Source organism: Theropithecus gelada, chromosome 17 (assembly GCF_003255815.1).
Source record: "Theropithecus gelada isolate Dixy chromosome 17, Tgel_1.0, whole genome shotgun sequence".
In the NCBI taxonomy this organism is placed as follows: Eukaryota; Metazoa; Chordata; class Mammalia; order Primates; family Cercopithecidae; genus Theropithecus; species Theropithecus gelada.
Window position 1 is genome coordinate 82,610,919 of NC_037685.1, and position 18,259 is coordinate 82,629,177.

The 18,259-nt window shown below is 38.9% G+C and overlaps 1 protein-coding gene across 1 annotated transcript in view; it reads left to right on the forward strand.

The window, feature by feature from the left end:
- WDFY2 (WD repeat and FYVE domain containing 2) overlaps positions 1-18,259 on the forward strand; it is a 186,055-nt gene that overhangs the window by 117,593 nt on the left and 50,203 nt on the right. Inside the window, exon 4 of the mRNA XM_025364419.1 lies at positions 1,012-1,066. Coding sequence (XP_025220204.1) covers positions 1,012-1,066 — 55 coding nt within the window. The remainder of the gene's footprint in view (positions 1-1,011; positions 1,067-18,259) is intronic.

Here is an 18,259-nt window from a genome sequence, read left to right on the forward strand (position 1 = left end):
GGCGGATCACGAGGTCAGGAGATCGAGACCATCCTGGCTAACACGGTGAAACCCCGTCTCTACTAAAAAATACAAAAAACTAGCCGGGCGAGGTGGCGGGCGCCTGTAGTCCCAGCTACTCGGGAGCCTGAGGCAGGAGAATGGCGGGAACCCGGGAGGCGGAGCTTGCAGTGAGCTGAGATCCGGCCACAGCACTCCAGCCTGGGCGACAGAGCGAGACTCTGTCTCAAAAAAAAAAAAAAAAGAATACCTGGATGTTTTTCATTTGAATGAAGCCTAAGGACTCAAAACCTGGTTGGATCTCATAAACCCTCAATCAGCTTCTACATACAGGTCACTGTATACACAGATGCTTGGGCGAAACAGCACACACTTACGTGTCCCCACAAAGGGTATATATAATGTGCGATATAGAAACTGATATTTTCAGTAAATTTGACATTCAAGCTAATCTCGTTACATTGAGAAGTGTCTTTGTGTGACCGTTATTTATTAATTACCTACTGTGCCAAGGTACTGTGCCCGGTTCCCTGGGGGTACAGAGATGAGTAAGATGCAACCTTGAGATGCTTGTAGTAAGGGGAAATAAATTGCTAATCTTAGAAAAAGAATCTTTAAAATACCTAATTTATTTTTAGTAGAGAGTTGCCATCTATTTCCTTACTGGTTAGAGCCTTGAAAATTTTTAGCTTTGGCACCCTTGAAAGAAAAGTATTTTGAATTAGGTTTATCTTCAAAATTGACCAATATCAAGATGCTCAACTTGATCTGGTTTTCTTCTCGTGCATACACAAAAAGTCAACACTTACAAGGTAAAATTATGATAACTGCATTGGATCATAATTATGATTGTTACTTTTAAAGGGATACAAAAATTCTGAGTTGATGGGCAAAATACTAATGTTAGATGTATCTGTCATGATAATTTGCTTTATTCAATCTGGTTTTACCAAATATAGTCCTTCACTTAAAGAATTTATTTTTGTTTAATATTTTTCTTTTCTTTTACAGGAGTTTATATTGTCAGAAGATTATAACAAGATGACTTCTGTGAAAAACTATCAAGGTAGGGTGTGAGAAGAATACCTTCATTACCCAGATTCTAAAATACTTCTTGGTGCTTTTCACTGCCACAAGAGAATATGTACTTTACAATCATCAGGGAAAAAAAACAGAGCAACCTTTTGAGTGAATGTTATCCCTGTTTTTGAATTAAGAAACTGAGGCCCAATGAGGTTGGGTGGCTTGCCTGGGGTTCTAGTTAAGTGCAGAGCCATATCAGGTCAGTGTGACTCCAAACCCACAGCCTTTGTCTTCCTACTATAACACGCTGCCTTTCAACAGTACAGCAGGTTTAGAAAGTGGGTCCAGTAAAAAACCACCTTAATAGGACTTATCTTTAATGTGGTTAAATGTTTTAAAATGCTCAGAGTGTGTTGTCCAAGGGGAAGAATTGTGGTTTTATCATGTCTTCAACATTGACAGGCCATCTGCCAACAATTTTTGGAAGGGATTTCTTTACTCAGACTAACAGTGTTGTGGAACCAGAAAGTTGTTAACACTTAGAGTCACGAGAATTCTCTTGACTCGCCTTTAATGAGAGGATGATCATCCAGCCTCTCCTTTAGTACTGTCAGAGACATAGGAACCATTATGATTTTGGAAAATTCTAAGCATTAAGTTCTTTAAGATTTGGGGCTAAAATTTATTTCTCTTTATTCTTTAATTTTCTCACATATCATTCATCAAATATTTATTGAGTGTCTATTATGTTCTGATAACAGAATTGCAATAGTGAACCAGACATGTATAGTATCTATGTATAAGCAGTTTATAATCATGGAGAGGATGCAGATGGCCATTAAAACATTGTGTGATAAGTGATATTGGTGTTTGCTTAGCCTGTTGGACCTATAGAAACTGAATACAATCTCTCTTACACATGACAACCTTTCAATTATTTTAAAACAACAGTGAAAGTTTCTACCCCTTCCCTTCTGTCTCCTGTTTCAATCTGCAGTGTTTTGCTCTCACTTCTCTTTTCCAGGCTATATATTTTATATCTCTAATTTTTATTTTACGTTATGTGAGTCTTTATTCTTTAAAACAGTTTTTACATGTATTCTGTAAATATGGACAATTGTTTTTTATCAAGTTTTAAAAATACATTACTTAACAAAAAATTTTTTTAATTGGCTTGATCACATATTTGGGATATCATTTGGTACCTTTAGGACCATTTAAAAATACAATACCTTATGGTAGGTAACCTTTAAGATGGTTCCTAATGATCATTGCCTCCTGGAATCTACCCTGTACCTCCAGTGTGGGCTTGACCTAGAATATGGCAAGTGATGAACATCACTTCTGAGATTAGGTTACAAAGATACCAAAACTTCCACCTTGCTTGCCCACTCTGCACTTTTGTGTGCTTGCTCTGATGAAAGCCAGCTGCCATGTTGTGAGCTGCCCTGTGGAGAAGCCCATGTGCTGAGGAACTGAGAGAGGCCTTCTCAACAGCCAGTAAGGAACTGATATCCTAATTTAATAGCCCACAAGGAACTGAATCCAGCCAGTACTAGGTGAGAGAGTTTGGAAGCAGATTCTCCCCCGTCAAGCTTTCAGATGAGACCACAGTTCCATTCCACACCTTGATTTCATTCTGTGAGAGACTTTATGACAGAGGCATGCAGCTAAACTGCACCAATATTTCAGACTCTGAGATAATTAACATTTACTGTTTTAAGGCACTAAGTTTTGGGGTACTCTGTTACACAGCAGTAGGTAACTAATACATGCATGTAATCTGATAAGTACAAAATTATATTCTCTCTTTTCCTCAGCACTGTTCTTATATAGGGTGAATTTCTGGCAGCCATTTTACACTGTGGGCTCATGTGGAGCAGTCAACTCAAGCTCCTCCACAGTTCTCACTTGAATTGTTGTTGTTGTTGTTTTAGTTCTTTAATTTTTAATTTTTATGGGTAGATAGTAGGTGTATATATTTATGGGGTACATGTGACATTTTGATACAGGCATGCAATGCATAATCACATAAGTGTAGGTGGGGTATCTGTTGCCTCAAGTATTTATCCTTCATGTTACAAACAATCCAATTATACTCTTTTCGTTATTTTAAATTGTATTGAGTTATTTTTAAGCTGTATCTTCAGTACTTTTGAAGCTGTTTCTTGTTTTTATTTTTGTTTTTAAAATAAAAACTAAATGCTGCACTTAACATCCTGTTATTCACAATCTGATTTTATTTAGCCTATCACCTCAACTTACCAAGATACTTAGAAATCCCAGTTGTCATTAAATATATTAATTTCTGCTTAATTTTGTGTTTTTCTTAAATGCATAAGCATAACATGCCATTTCCTATGTCTTTGTTAAAATAATGATTGGCCTCACAGGTATATGTATAATGAGCATATCAATAGAAACTTCTCTTCATATGCCATTATTCTTTGAGTCTCTTAATATTTCATAAAGTTCATTTTATCTACAGAGGATTACAAAAAAATTGATAACTAGAATACTATGGAAACCTATTCTCCACAAATACCTGGAGATAATGTTAAAATTACACTTCTTGTTGGTTTTGTCATTTTTCTTAATACAATACTAGACTCATGGGAGATACAAATAAAAAAATTTCTATGAGCCAGAACCAAAGAGAGAACTAAAACTCAGAGTGATATACATACAATCTGTCATTGTTGCTGTCTTGGGGAGATGGAGAACCAGTAAGAGATAGATACTTGTGTATGAACACGCACTTGGGGACAAGAAATAAGGCCCAGGGCCTGAGTGAGATGAAAAATTGGAACTGAGATTTCCATAAAAGTCTGAATCTCATAAAGGACTGTACCCCATAAAAAGAGGAACAAGACTTTCCACTAATTGGCCCTGAAGACCACAGGGAAATTTATTCCTGACCCCAGCTCTGGATAGAGGATGGAATTTTACCTTGATAAATCAAAACCTGAAATGAAAACTTTTGAGTTTGGAATATAAATTTTAACCGATTGTAACATGCTGGAACTCCGTGTTAAGAAATTAACATAAAGTGGGTCCTTGGCCAATAAGATACCACAGTTACTTTCTAGAAACAAATGCAGGCTCTTTTCAGTAAGACAAATTGCACAAAGGCCTTGCAACAAAAACAAGCACTGCTTAAGATGAATTCTTCATTTTTTTTTTAATTGTAAAACTAACAAGCAATCAATCTACTATGAGTAAATATTAGCAGATATCACAAACAGGATGATTAGAGTACCAAGAATCTTAGATAATAATCAGCAAAGCAAAAGAAGCCATAACACAGTATGTTAAATGATTGAAGAAAAAAGTTTCAGAAACAACAAGGAAATAAAATGATTATGGAAAAAACAGGGAGATTTTTAAGAGAACCAAATAGAACTTTTGGATAGGAAAAATATAGTCATTGAAATAAAAAATCAGTGGGTAGATTAGATTTATTAGACACAGACAAATTAGTGGAGTGGCAGATGGATTCGATGTCCACAGAACAACATTTTTAAAGCTTTTCTTTTTTTTTTTTTGGTGACAGGGCCTCACTCAGTCGCCCAGGATAGAGTGCAGTGGTGTGATCTCAACTGACTGCAACCTCTGCCTCCTGGTCTCAAGCAGTCCTCCCACCTCACCTCCCAAGTAGCTGGGACTACAGGTGTATGCCACCACACCTGGCCAAGTTCTATATTTTTTGTAGAGATGAGGTTTTGCCATATTGCCCAGGCTGGTCTCAAACTCCTAAGCTCAAGCAATCCACCAACCTTGGCCTCCAAAAGTGCTGTGATTACAGGCAAGAACCGCTGTGCCCAGCCCATTTTTAAAGTTCTAAAAGAAGAAAAAACTTCCAACATAGACTTATATACCCAGAGAAAATATCTTTCAAAAACTTAAGTAAAATAAACATTTTTTTGGACACACAAAAACAGAAAAAAATCATCATTCATAGACCTTCACTAAAAGAAATGTTAAAGGAAGTCTTTCAGGGAAAAAGAAAATGATGCCAAAAGAAACTATGTGTCTACTCAAAAGAAAGAACAGTTTTAAAAATGGGAACTGAAAGGTTTTTTTTCATATCTTATATGAATCTCTTTAAAAGACAATTGACTTTTAAGTTAAAGACAAAGTAGCAAGGGGTTAATAATATATGTAAATTAAAATGTGCAACAATAGTACAAAGGCCAGAGAAATGGAAGTATACTATTGTAGGTTCTAGAATACTATACATGAAGAAGTATAATAGCACTTGGAGGAAGACTGTGGTAAGTTAAAGATATATACTATTAACCCTAAAATGACTTTTTTTTTTTTTTTTTTTTTTTTTTTTTGGAGACAGAGTCTTGCTCTGTCACCCAGGTGGGAGTGTGAAGTGGCACAAGCAATTGTGGGCACCCCCCAGGTTCAAGCGATTCTCCTGCCTCAGCCTCCCAAGTATCTGAGATTACAGGCACCTGCCACCACACCCAGCTAATATTTGCATTTTTAGTAAGACAGGGTTTCACCATGTTGGCCAGGCTGGTCTCGAGCTCCTGACCTCAGGTGACCCAGCTGCCTTGGCCTCCCAAAGTGCTGGGACAGGTGTGAGCCACCGCTCCTGGCCCAAAACAACTATTAAAATAACAAATTGAGGACCAGGGACAGCAGCTGACACCTGTGATCCCAGCACTTTGGGAAGCTGAGGTGGAGGATCCTTTGAGCCCAGGAGTTTGAGACCAGCCTGGGCAACACAGCAAGACTCCATCTCAAAAAACAAAAGATTAATTAGCCTGTAGTCTTAGCTACTAGGGAGGCTGAGGTGGGAGGGTTTTTTCAATCCAGGGGTTCGAAGTTACAGTGAGCTGTGCCTGCACCATTGTACTCTAGCCTGGGTAACAGAGCAAGACCCTGTCTCTAAATAATAAAATAAATAGCAAATCAAAAAATGACAGCTAATAGGCAAACCAAGGAGATAAAGTAGAATCATATAGTAATTCCCAATTAAAAAAAAAAAAGCAGACTAAGAGGAAAAAGGGTGTAAAGAACAGGTGGAAAAATATAAAACAACACTGTAGTAGATTTAAACCTAACAATGTCAGTAATCAGATTAAAAATAAATGATCTAAAGGCAATTAAAAGGCAGTTAACGTCAGATTGAGTGAAAGATGAGACCCAACTATAAACTATAAGAAGTGTGTTTTACATATAAAGACACAAATAGGTTAAAAGTAAAAGGATGGAAGATGATATACAATGAGAATACTAGTCAAAAGAAAACTGGAGTGACTTTTTAAATATCAAAGTAGATTTCAGAGCAAAGAACATTACCAGGGTTAAAGAAGGTATCATGAGGGCCAGTCCACCAGAAGACCATAGCAATCTTAAATGTTTGTGCATCTCATAACATGGTTTTGAGATATGTGACCCAAAAGCTGATGAAACTTTAGGGAGAAATAGGTACAAATTATAGTTAGAAATTTTAATACTTTCAATAATTTATTGAAGATATTAATTGGTAGAATAGTAGGCAGAGAATCAGTAAAGTACAGCAGACTTGAACAAAACAGTCAACAAACTTGCTCTCATTGACATCTGTAGAACATTCTGTCCAACTAAAGTCTGTTTTATTTATATATTATTTTTAAGTACATGGAGAATATTTATCAAGACAGACACTATTCTAGGCCATAAAATAAATCTCAGCAAATTTGGAAGGATTTAAGTCATGCAAAGTATGTTCTCTGATCAAAATGGAATTGAAGTAGGAATCAATAACAGAAAAATCTCTGAGACAGGTGCAGTGGTTCACATCTGTTAACCCAATGCTTCTGGAGAGGGGAAGATCACTTGGGGCCAGGAGTTGAAGACTGGGCAACATACCAAGACACTGTTTCTATAAAAAAAAAATGAAAAAGCCTGGGCGCGGTGGCTCACGCCTGTAATCCCAGCACTTTGGGAGGCCGAGGCAGGTGGATCACCAGAGGCTGGGAATTCGAGACCAGCCTGACCAACATGGAAAAATCCCGTCTCTACTAAAAATGCACAAAATTAGGCGGACGTGGTGGCACATGCCTGTAATCCTAGCTACTCAGGAGGCTGAGGCAGGAGAAATGCTTGAACCCCGGAGGCAGAGGTTGTGGTGAGCCAAGATGCGTCATTGCCCTCCAGCCTAGACAACAAAAGCAAAACTCGGTCTCTGAAAAAAAAAATTGAAACAAGGCAGTGACTCATGCCTGTAAACCCAGCACTTTGGGAGGCCAAGGCGGGTAGATCACCTGAGGTCAGGAGTTCAAGACCAGCCTGACCAACATGGAGAAACCCCATTTCTACTAAAAATACAAAATTAGCCAGGCATGGTGGCACATGCCTGTAATCCTAGCTAGTTGGGAGGCTGAGACAGGAGAGTTGCTTGAACCTGGGAGGCGTAGGTTGCAGTGAGCCGAGATTGCGCCATTGCACTCCAGCCTGGGCAACAAGAGCAACACTCCATCTAAAAAAAAGAAAAAACTTAGCTGAGCACAGTGATGCACACCTGTAGTGTTAGCTACTCAGGAGGCAGAGGCTGGAGGATTGCTTGAGCCCAGGGCTTCAAGATTGCAGTGAGCTGTCACAGTGCTACCATACTCTACCCTGGGCAACAGAGCAAGACCCTGTCTCTTAAAAAAAAAAAAAAAAAAAAAAGGAAAGAAAAAAGAAAGGAAAGACCAATCTCTGGAAAATCCCTAAATATTTGGAAGCTAAATGACACACTTCTAAATCACTCATGAGTCAAAGAAGAAGTCAAAATAGCCGGGCGCGGTGGCTCAAGCCTGTAATCCCAGCACTTTGGGAGGCCGAGATGAGCAGATCACGAGGTCAGGAGATCAAGACCATCCTGGCTAACAAGGTGAAACCCCATCTCTACTAAAAAAATACAAAAAAAAAAACTAGCCAGGCAAGGTGGTGGGCGCCTGTAGTCCCAGCTACTCGGGAGGCTGAGGCAGGAGAATGGCGTAAAACCCGGGAGGTGGAGCTTGCATTGAGCTGAGATCCAACCACTGCGCTCCGGCCTGGGTGACAGAATGAGACTCCGTCTCAAAAAAAAAAAAAAAAAAAGAAGTCAAAATAGAAATTGGAAAGTATTTTGAACTGAATAAAAATGCAAACAAGATGGCCAAATCAGAACAGCTCCAGTCTACAGCTCCCAGCGTGAACGACGCAGAAAACGGGTGATTTCTGCATTTCCGACTGAGGTACCAGGTCATCTCATTGTGGCTTGTTGTACAGTGCGTGCAGCCCACGGAGTGTGAGCCGAAGCAGGGTGGGGCATCACCTCACCCGGGAAGTGCAAGGGGTCGGGGAATTCCCTTTCCTAGCCACGGGAAGCCATGACAGACAGGACCTGGAAAATTGAGACACTTCCACCCTAATACTGTGCTTTTCCAATGTTCTTAGCAAACAGCACACCAGGACATTATATCCCATGCCTGGCTCGGAGGGTCCCACACCCACAGAGCCCCACTCACTGCTAGCACAGCAGTCCAAGATCGAACTGCCAGGCGGCAGGGAGGCTAGGGGAGGGGCATCTGCCATTGCTGAGACTTGAGTAGGTAAACAAAGCAGCCGGGAAGCTCAAACTGGGTGGAGTCCACCCTAGCTCAAGGAGGCCTGCCCACCTCTGTAGACTGCACCGCTGGGGGCAGGGCATAGCTGAACAAAAGGCAGCAGAAACTTCTGCAGACTTAAACATCCCTGTCTGACAGCTTTGAAGAGAGTAGTGGTTCTCCCAGCATGGAGTTCGAGATCTGAGAATGGACAGACTGCCTCCTCAAGTGGGTCCCTGACCCCTGAGTAGCCTAACTGGGAGACACCTCACAGTAGGGGCCAACTGACACCTCACACGGCTGGGTGCCCCTCTGAGATGAAGCTTTCAGAGGAAGGATCAGGCAGCCACATTTGCCATTCTGCAATATTTGCTGTTCTGCCGCCTCCACTGGTGATACCCAGGCAAACGGGATCTGGAGTGGACCTCCAGCAAACTCCAACAGACCTGCAGCTGAGGGTCCTGACTGTTAGAAGGAAAACTAACAAACATAAAGAACATCCACACCAAAACCCCATCTCTAGCTCTAGCATCTCTAGCATCATCAAAGACCAAAGGTAGATAAAACACCAAAAATGGGGAGAAACTAGAGCAGAAAAGATGAAAATTCCAAAAATCAGAGTGGCTCTTCTCCTCCAAAGGAACGCTGCTCCTTACTAGCAATGGAACAAAGCTGGACAGAGAATGACTTTGATGAATTGACAGAAGTAGGCCTCAGAAGATCAGTAATAACAAACTTCTCTGAGCTAAAGGAGTATGTTCGAACCCATCACAAAGAAGCTAAAAACCTTGAAAAAAGATTAGATGAATGGCTAGCTAGAATAAACAGTGTAGAGAAGACCTCAAATAACCTGATGAAGCTGAAAACCATGGGATGAGAACTACGTGACGCATGCACAAGCTTCAGTAGCTGATTCAAGCAAGTGGAAGAAAAGAGTATCAGTGACTGAAGATCAAATGAATGAAATGAAGTGAGAAGAGAAGCTTAGAGAAAAAAAGAGTAAAAAGAAATGAACAAAGCCTCCAAGAAATATGGGACTATGTGAAAAGACCAAATCTACGTCTGATTGGTGTACCTGAAAGTGACAGGAAGAATGGAACCAAGTTGGAAAACACTCTTCAGGATATTATCCAGGAGAACTTCCCTAACCTAGCGAGTCAGGCCAACATTCAAATTCAGGAAATACAGAGAACGCTACAAAGATACTCCTCGAGAAGAGTAACTCCAAGACACATAATTGTCAGATTCACCCAAGTTGAAATGAAGGAAAAAAATGTTAAGGGCAGCCAGAGAGAAAGGTGGAGTTACCCACAAAGGGAAGCCAATCAGACTAACAGCGGATCTCTTGTCAGAAACTCTACAAACCAGAAGAGAGTGAGGGCCAATATTCAACATTCTTAAAGAAAAGAATTTTCAACCCAGAATTTCGTATCTAGCCAAACTAAGCTTCATAAGTGAAGGAGAAATAAAATCATTTACAGACAAGCAAATGCTGAGAGATTTTGTCATCACCAGGCCTGCCCTACAGGAGCTCCTGAAGGAAGCGCTAAACATAGAAAGGAACAACTGGTACCAGCCGCTGCAAAAAGATGCCAAATGGTAAAGACCATCCATGCTAGGAAGAAACTGCATCAACTAACGAGCAAAATAACCAGCTAACATCATAATGACAGGATCAAATTCACACATAATAATATTAACCTTAAATGTAAATGGGCTAAATGCTCCAATAAAAGACACAGACTGGCAAATTGGATAAAAAGTCAAGACCCATCAATATGCTGTATTCAGGAGACCCATCTCACGTGCAGAGACACACATAGGCTCAAAATAAAGGGATGGAGGAAGTTCTGCCAATCAAATGGAAAACAAAAAAAAGCAGAGTTTGCAATCCTAGTCTCTAATAAAACAGACTTTAAACCAACAAAGATCAAAAGAGACAAAGAAGGCCATTACATAATGGTAAAGGGAACAATTCAACAAGAAGAGCTAACTATCCTAAATATATATGAACCTGATACAGGAGCACCCAGATTCATAAAGCCAAGTCCTTAGAGACCTACAAAGAGACTTAGACTCCCACACAATAATAATGGGAGACTTTAACACCCTACTGTCAACATTAGACAGATCAACGAATCAGAAAGTTAACAAGGATATCCAGGACTTGAACTCAGCTCTCCACGAAGCGGACCTAATAGACATCTACAAAACTCTCCACCCCAAATCAACAGAATATATATTCTTCTCAGCACCACATCACACTTGTTCCAAAATTGACCACATAGTTGGAAGTAAAGCACTTCTCAGCAAATGTAAAAGAACAGAAACTGTAACAAACTGTCTCTGAGACCACAGTGCAATCAAATTAGAACTCAGGATTAAGAAACTCACTCAAAACCGCACAACTACATGGAAACTGAACAACCTGCTCCTGAGTGACTACTGGGTACATAACAAAATGAAGGCAGAAATAAAGATATTCTTTAAAACCAATGAGAACAAAGACAAAAACATACCAGAATCTCTGGGACACATTTAAAGCAGTGTGTAAAGGAAAATTTACAGCACTAAATGCCCAGAAGAGAAAGCAAGAAAGATCTAAAATCAACACCCTAACATCACAATTAAAAGAACTAGAGAAGCAAGAGCAAACACATTCAAAACCTAGCAGTAGACAAGAAATAACTAAGATCAGAGCAGAACTGAAGGAGACAGAGGCACAGAATACCCTTCAAAAAAAGCAATGAATCCAGGAGCTGTTTCTTTGAAAAGATCAACAAAATTGATAGACTGCTAGCAAGACTAATAAAGAAGAAAAGGGAGAAGAATCAAATAGACACAATAAAAATGATAAAGGGGATATCATCAACGATTCCACAGAAATACAAACTACCATCAGAGAATACTATAAACATCTCTATGCAAATAAACTAGAAAATCTAGAAGAAATGGATAAATTCCTGGACACATACACCCTCCCAAGACTAAACCAGGAAGAAGTTGAATCCCTGAATAGACCAATAACAGGTTCTGAAATTGAGACAATAATGAATAGGCTACCAACCAAAAGAAGTCCAGGACCAGACGGATTCACAGCCGAATTTTACCAGAGGTACAAAGAGGAGCTGGTACCATTCCTTTTGAAACTCTTCCAATCAATAGAAAAAGAGGGAATCCTCCCTAATTCATTTTATGAGGCCAACATCATCCTGATACCAAAGCCTGGCAGAGACACAGCAAAACAAGAGAATTTTAGACCAATAGCCCTGATGAACATCAATACAAAAATCCTCAATAAAATACTGGCAAACCGAATCCAGTAGCACATCAAAAAGCTTGTCCACCATGATCAAGTAGGCTTCATCCCTGGGATGCAAGGCTGGTTCGACATATGCAAATCAATAAATGTAATCCATCATATGAACAGAACCAAAGACAAAAACTACATGATTATCTCAATAGATGTAGAAAAGGCCTTCGTCGAAATTCAGCAGCCCTTCATGCTAAAAACTCTCAATAAACTGGGTATTGATGGCACGTATCTCAATAAGAGCTATTTATGACAAACCCACAGCCAATATCACACTGAATGGGCAGAAACTGGAAGCATTCCCCTTAAAAACTGGCACAAGACAGGGATGCCCTCTCTCACCACTCCTATTCAACATAGTGTTGGAAATTCTGGCCAGGGCAGTCAGGCAAGAGAAAGAAATACAGGGTATTCAATTAGTAAAAGAAGAAGTCAGATTGTCCCTGTTTGCAGATGACATGATTGGATATTTAGAAAACCCCATCGTCTCAGCCCAGAATCTCCTTAAGCTGATAAGAAACTTCACCAAAGTCTCAGGATACAAAATCAATGTGCAAAAATCACAAGCATTCTTATACACCAGTAACAGACAAACAGAGAGCAAAATCATGAATGAACTCCCATTCACAATTGCCTCAAAGAGAATAAAATACCTAGGAATCCAACTTATAAGGGATGTGAAGAACCTCTTCAAGGAGAACTACAAACCACCATGCAATGAAATAAAAGAGGACACAAACAAATAGAAGAACATTCCATGCTCATGGACAGGAAGAATCAATATCATGAAAATGGCCATACTGCCCAAGGTAATTTACAGATTCAGTGCCATCCCCATTAAGCTACCAATGACTTTCTACACAGAATTGGAAAAAACTACTTTAAAGTTCATATGGAACCAAAAAAGAGCCCGCATTGCCAAGACAATCCTAAATCAAAAGAACAAAGCTGGAGGCATCACGCTATCTGACGTCAAACTATACTACAAGTCTACAGTAACTAAAACAGCATGGTACTGGTAACAAAACAGAGCTATAGACCAATGGAACAGAATAGAGCCCTCAGAAATAATACCACACATCTACAACCATCTGATCTTTGACAAACCTGACAAAAAACAAGAAATAGAGAAAGGATTCCCTATTTAATAAATGGTGCTGGGAAAACTGGCTAGCCATATGTAGAAAGCTGAAACTGGATCCCTTCCTTACATCTTATACAAAAATTAATTCAAGATGGATTAAAGACTTAAATGTTAGACCTAAAACCATAAAAACCCTAGAAGAAAACCTAGGCAATACCATTCAGGCCATAGGCATGGGCAAGGACTTCATGACTAAAACACCAAAAGCAATGGCAACAAAAGCCAAAATTGACAAATGGGATCTAATTAAACTAAAGAGCTTCTGCACAGCAAAAGAAACTATCATCAGAGTGAACAGGCAACCTACAGAATGGGGGAAACCTTATACAATCTACCCATCTGACAAAGGGCTAATACCCAGAACCTACAAAGACCTTAAACAAATTTACAAGAAAAAATCAAACAACCCCATCAAAAAGTGGGTGGAGGATATGAACAGACACTTCTCAAAAGAAGACATTTATGCAGCCAAGAGACACATGAAAAAATGCTCATCATCACTGGCCATCAGAGAAATGCAAATCAAAACCACAATGAGATAACACCTCACACCAGTTAGAATGGTGATCATTAAATGTCAGGAAACTACAGGTGCTGGATACGATGTGGAGAAATACGAACACTTTTACACTGTTGGTGGGACTGTAAACTAGTTCAACCATTGTGGAAAACAGTGTGGCGATTCCTCAAGGATCTAGAACTAGAAATACTATTTGACCCAGCCATCCCATTACTGGGTATATATCAAAAGGATTATAAATCATGCTGCTATAAAGACACATGCACGTGTATGTTTATTGCAGCACTATTCACAATAGCAAAGACTTGGAACCAACCCAAATGTCCATCAATGATAGACTGAATTAAGAAAATGTGGCACATGTACACTATGAAATACTATGCAACCATAAAAAAGGATGAGTTCATGTCCTTTGTAGAGACATGGATGCAGCTGGAAACCATCATTCTGAGCAAACTATCACAAGACAGAAAACCAAGCACCACATGTTCTCACTCATAGGTGGGAACTGAAAATGAGAACACTTGGACACAGGTTGGGGAACATCACACACCAGGACCTGTCATGGGTGCGGGGAGTGGGGAGTGATAACATTAGGAGAAATACCTAATATAAATGACAAGTTAATGGGTGCAGCACACCAACCTGGCACAAGTATACATACGTAACAAACCTGCACATTGTGCACATGTACCCTAGAACTTAAAGTATAATAATAATAATAAAAATGAAAACACAATATACCAGAATTTATGGTATGATGCCATAGCATTATTTAAGGAGAAATTTACAGAACTAAACATCTATATTAGAAAACAAGAAAGGACTCAAATCAGTGACTTTGACTTTGATGTTAGAATACCAGAGAAAGAAGAACAAAGGAGACCTAAGCTAAGCAGAAGAAAGGAAAGATCAGTAGAAGTTCATGAAATAGAAAACAGAAAATAGAGAAAAGTCAGTGAAATCCCAAAGCAAGTTTTTTGATAAGCTCAATAAAATTTATAAATCTTTAGCCAGAGTTAACAGGGAAAAAAAAAAAAGAGAAAATGCAAATTATCAATATCAGGAATGAGTGAAGTGACATTGCTACAGAGTCTAGGTATATTTAAAGGATAATAAGTAATATTATGAACAACTTTATGCTAGTAAATTTGAAAACAAATTTTAAAAATCTTTGAAAGATACAAATTGTGAAGATTACTAAAAAGACATGGATAATCCTAATAGTTCTATGTCTACTAATGAAATTGAATTTAATGTATAGTCAAAACCTTCCCACAAAGAAAGCTCTAGGCACACATGCCTTTACTGATGAATTTTATGAAACATCAAAAGAAGAGGCATTGCAAGCTTTACACAGACTCTTTCAGAAGTTGCACAAGTGAAAGACTTTCCAACCCATTCTGAGATCAACATTACCTCTTGTTAAAACTAGACCAAAATGATACAAGTAAGGAAAACTATAGGCCATCATTCTTTATGATAATGGGTACAAAAAATCTAAACAAAATTTCAGTGGATGAAATTCAGCAATATATAAAAAAGATAACACATTATGATCAAGTGAAGTTTTTCTTAGTAATACAGTGTTGGATTAACATTCAAAATTTAATTAGTGGTGTATGCCCAGAAGAAATGAAAGCAGAGGCTCAAGCAGATATATGTACACCCATGTTCATAGCAACATTATTTACAATAGCCCAAAGGTGGAGGCAACCTAAATGCCCATCAACAGATGCATGTATAAACAAGTTTGGTGTATACATACAGTGGAATATTATTCAGCCTTAAAAAAGAAGGAAGTCCTGACACATGCAAATGAACTTTGAAGACATAGTGAAATAAGCCAATCAAAAAAGGACAAGGCCAGGTGTAGTGGCTCACACCTATAATCCAGCACTTTAGGAGGCCAAGGCTGATGGATCATCTGAGGCCAGGAGTTTGAGACCAGCCTGGCCAACATGGTGAAACCTCCTCTCTACTAAAAATACAAAAATTAGCTGGGCGTGGTGGTGTGCACATATCATCCCAGCTACCTGGGAGGCTGAGGCAAGAGAATCGCTTGAACCCGGGAGGTGGAGGTTGCAGTGAGCTGAGATTGTGCCATTGCACTCCAGCCTGGGTGACAGAGCAAGATTCCATGTCAAAAAAAAAAAAAAAGAAGAAATACTGAAAGATTTCCCTTATAAATGAGGTACTTATTGTAATCAAATTCATAGAGACAGAAAGGAGAATGGTGATTGCCAAGGGCCAGGAGAGGGGGAAATGGCGAGTTAGTGGGTAAAGAGTTTCAGTTTGGGAAGATGAGAAAGTTCTAGAGAGTGAAAGGTGGTGATGGTTACACAACAGTGTGAATGTACTTAATGCCACAGAATGGTATGCTTAAAATGGTTTCAGTTGTAAATTTTTTGTTGTGTATATTTTAATACAATAAAAATATTAAAAGATTACATATGTGGATTACTTAGTGAAGTATCTGAAACATAGTTTAATGGTCCAATAAATATTAATTCCTTTCAAAAAAAAAAAAAGAAAGCAGTGTTGACAAGAATGTGGAGAAATTGGAACCCTCTTTTTGTTTTTGTTTTTTTGTTTTGTTTTGTTTTGTTTTTTGATACAGAGTTTCGTTCTTGTCGCCCAGGCTGGAGTGCAGTGACGTGATCTCGGCTCGCTACAACCTCTGCCTCCCGGGTTCAAGTGATTCTCCTGCCTCAGTCTTTTAAGTAGCCGGAATTACAAGTGCTCGCCACTGATGCCTGGCTAATTTTTGTATTTTTTAGTAGAGACAGGGTTTCACCATGTTGGCCAGGCTAGTCTTGAACTCCTGACCTCAGGTGATCCACCTGCCTCAGCCTCGCAAAGTGCTGGGATTACAGGCGTGAGCCACCGCACCCAGACCTGGAACACTGTGGGTGGGAATGTAAAATGGTGTAGCCACTTTGAAAAACAGTTTGGCAGTTCCTCAAAGAGTTAAATATAAAGTTACCTTGTGACACAACATTTTTACTTCTAGTTAGGTACCCAGGAGAACTGAAAGCATAGTCATGTGTTGCTTAATGACGGTGACATATTCTGAGAAATGCATTGCTAGGCGATTTCAATGCTGTGTGAACATGAGAGAGTGTACTTACAGCCCTAGATGGGATTGCCTGCTACATGCCTGGGCTAGAGGGTATAACCTGTTGCTCCCTAGGCTTGCACACCTGTACAGCATGTTACTGTTATGAATACTGTAGGCAGTTGTAGCACAATGGTATTTGTTACAATAAACATATCTAAAAATAGAAAAGGTGCAGTAAAAATTTGATGCAAAAGATTTAAAAAATGGTATGGTTTGCCTGGATAGGGCACTTACCATGAATGGAGCTTGGAGAACTGGAAATTGCTCTCTGTGAGTCAGTGAGTGAGTAGTGAGTGAATGTGAAGGCCTTGGACATTACTGTACACTGCTGTAGACTTCATAAACATTGTACACTTAGGCTACACTACATTTGCTTAAAAATGTTTTTTCAATAATAAACCTAGTGAACTCTATTTTTACTTTATAAACTTTTTAATCTTTTTCAACTTTTCAGCTTTTTTGTAATAACAGAGCTTAAAACACAAACACAACTGTACAAAATATTTTTTCTTCATACCTTTATTCTCTAGGTTTTTTGTTTTTTTAATTTTTAATATTTGTTTTATTTTTTAAACATTTTTGTTAAAAGCTAAGACACAAACACACTCATTAGCCTAGGCCTACTTAGGGTGAGAATCACCAATATCACTGTCTTCCACTTCCACAGCTCGTCCCACTGGAAGGTCTTCAGGGGGCATAACACCCATGGAGCTGTCACCTCCTATCACAACAATGCCTTCTTCTGGATACCTCCTGCGGGACCTGCATGAGGCTGTTTTACAGTTAACATTTTAAAAATATATATAAAAAGAAGGAGTACACTCTAAAATGCTGATTTTAAAAGTATAGTATAGTAAATACATAAACCAGTAACATGGTCATTTAGTATCATTATCAAGTAACATTATTGCAGGTGCTATACTTTTATATGACTGGCAGCACAATAGGTTTGTTTTCACCAGGATCACCACAGATAGGTGAGTAATGCATTGTGCTAGAACAGCCACGCCCTTTCAGCTGCATTATACTCTTATGGTGCCACAGTTGACTGAAGCATCGTTAGGTGGAGCATGACAGTATTCACACAAAAACTCATACATATCTCTTCATAACAACGTTATTCATAATGGCCAAAAAAATGGAAGTAACCTCAATGTCCATCAGTGATGAATGGATAAACAAAATGTGGTATATATATGCATTGACTTATTTAGCCATTTAGGAATGAAGTACAGGCTACAAAATGGTTGAACCTTGGAAACTTATGCTAAGAGAAAAAAGCCACACACAAAAGGCCACGTGTTGTATGATTACACTTATATGAAGTGTCAGGAATAAGAGGTAATTCATAGAGAAAGATAATAGATTAGTGTTTTCCAAGGATGAGGGAAGTAGGAGTTGGGGCTATAGAGTTTCATTTTGGGATGATGGAAATGTTCTGGAAATAGATAATAGTGATGATGCACAACATTGTGAGTAACTAATAACCAGTGAATTACATACTCTAAAATGTTTAAAGTGGTGAATTTTGTGTTATGTGAATTTTACCTCAATACAAAATTTTAAA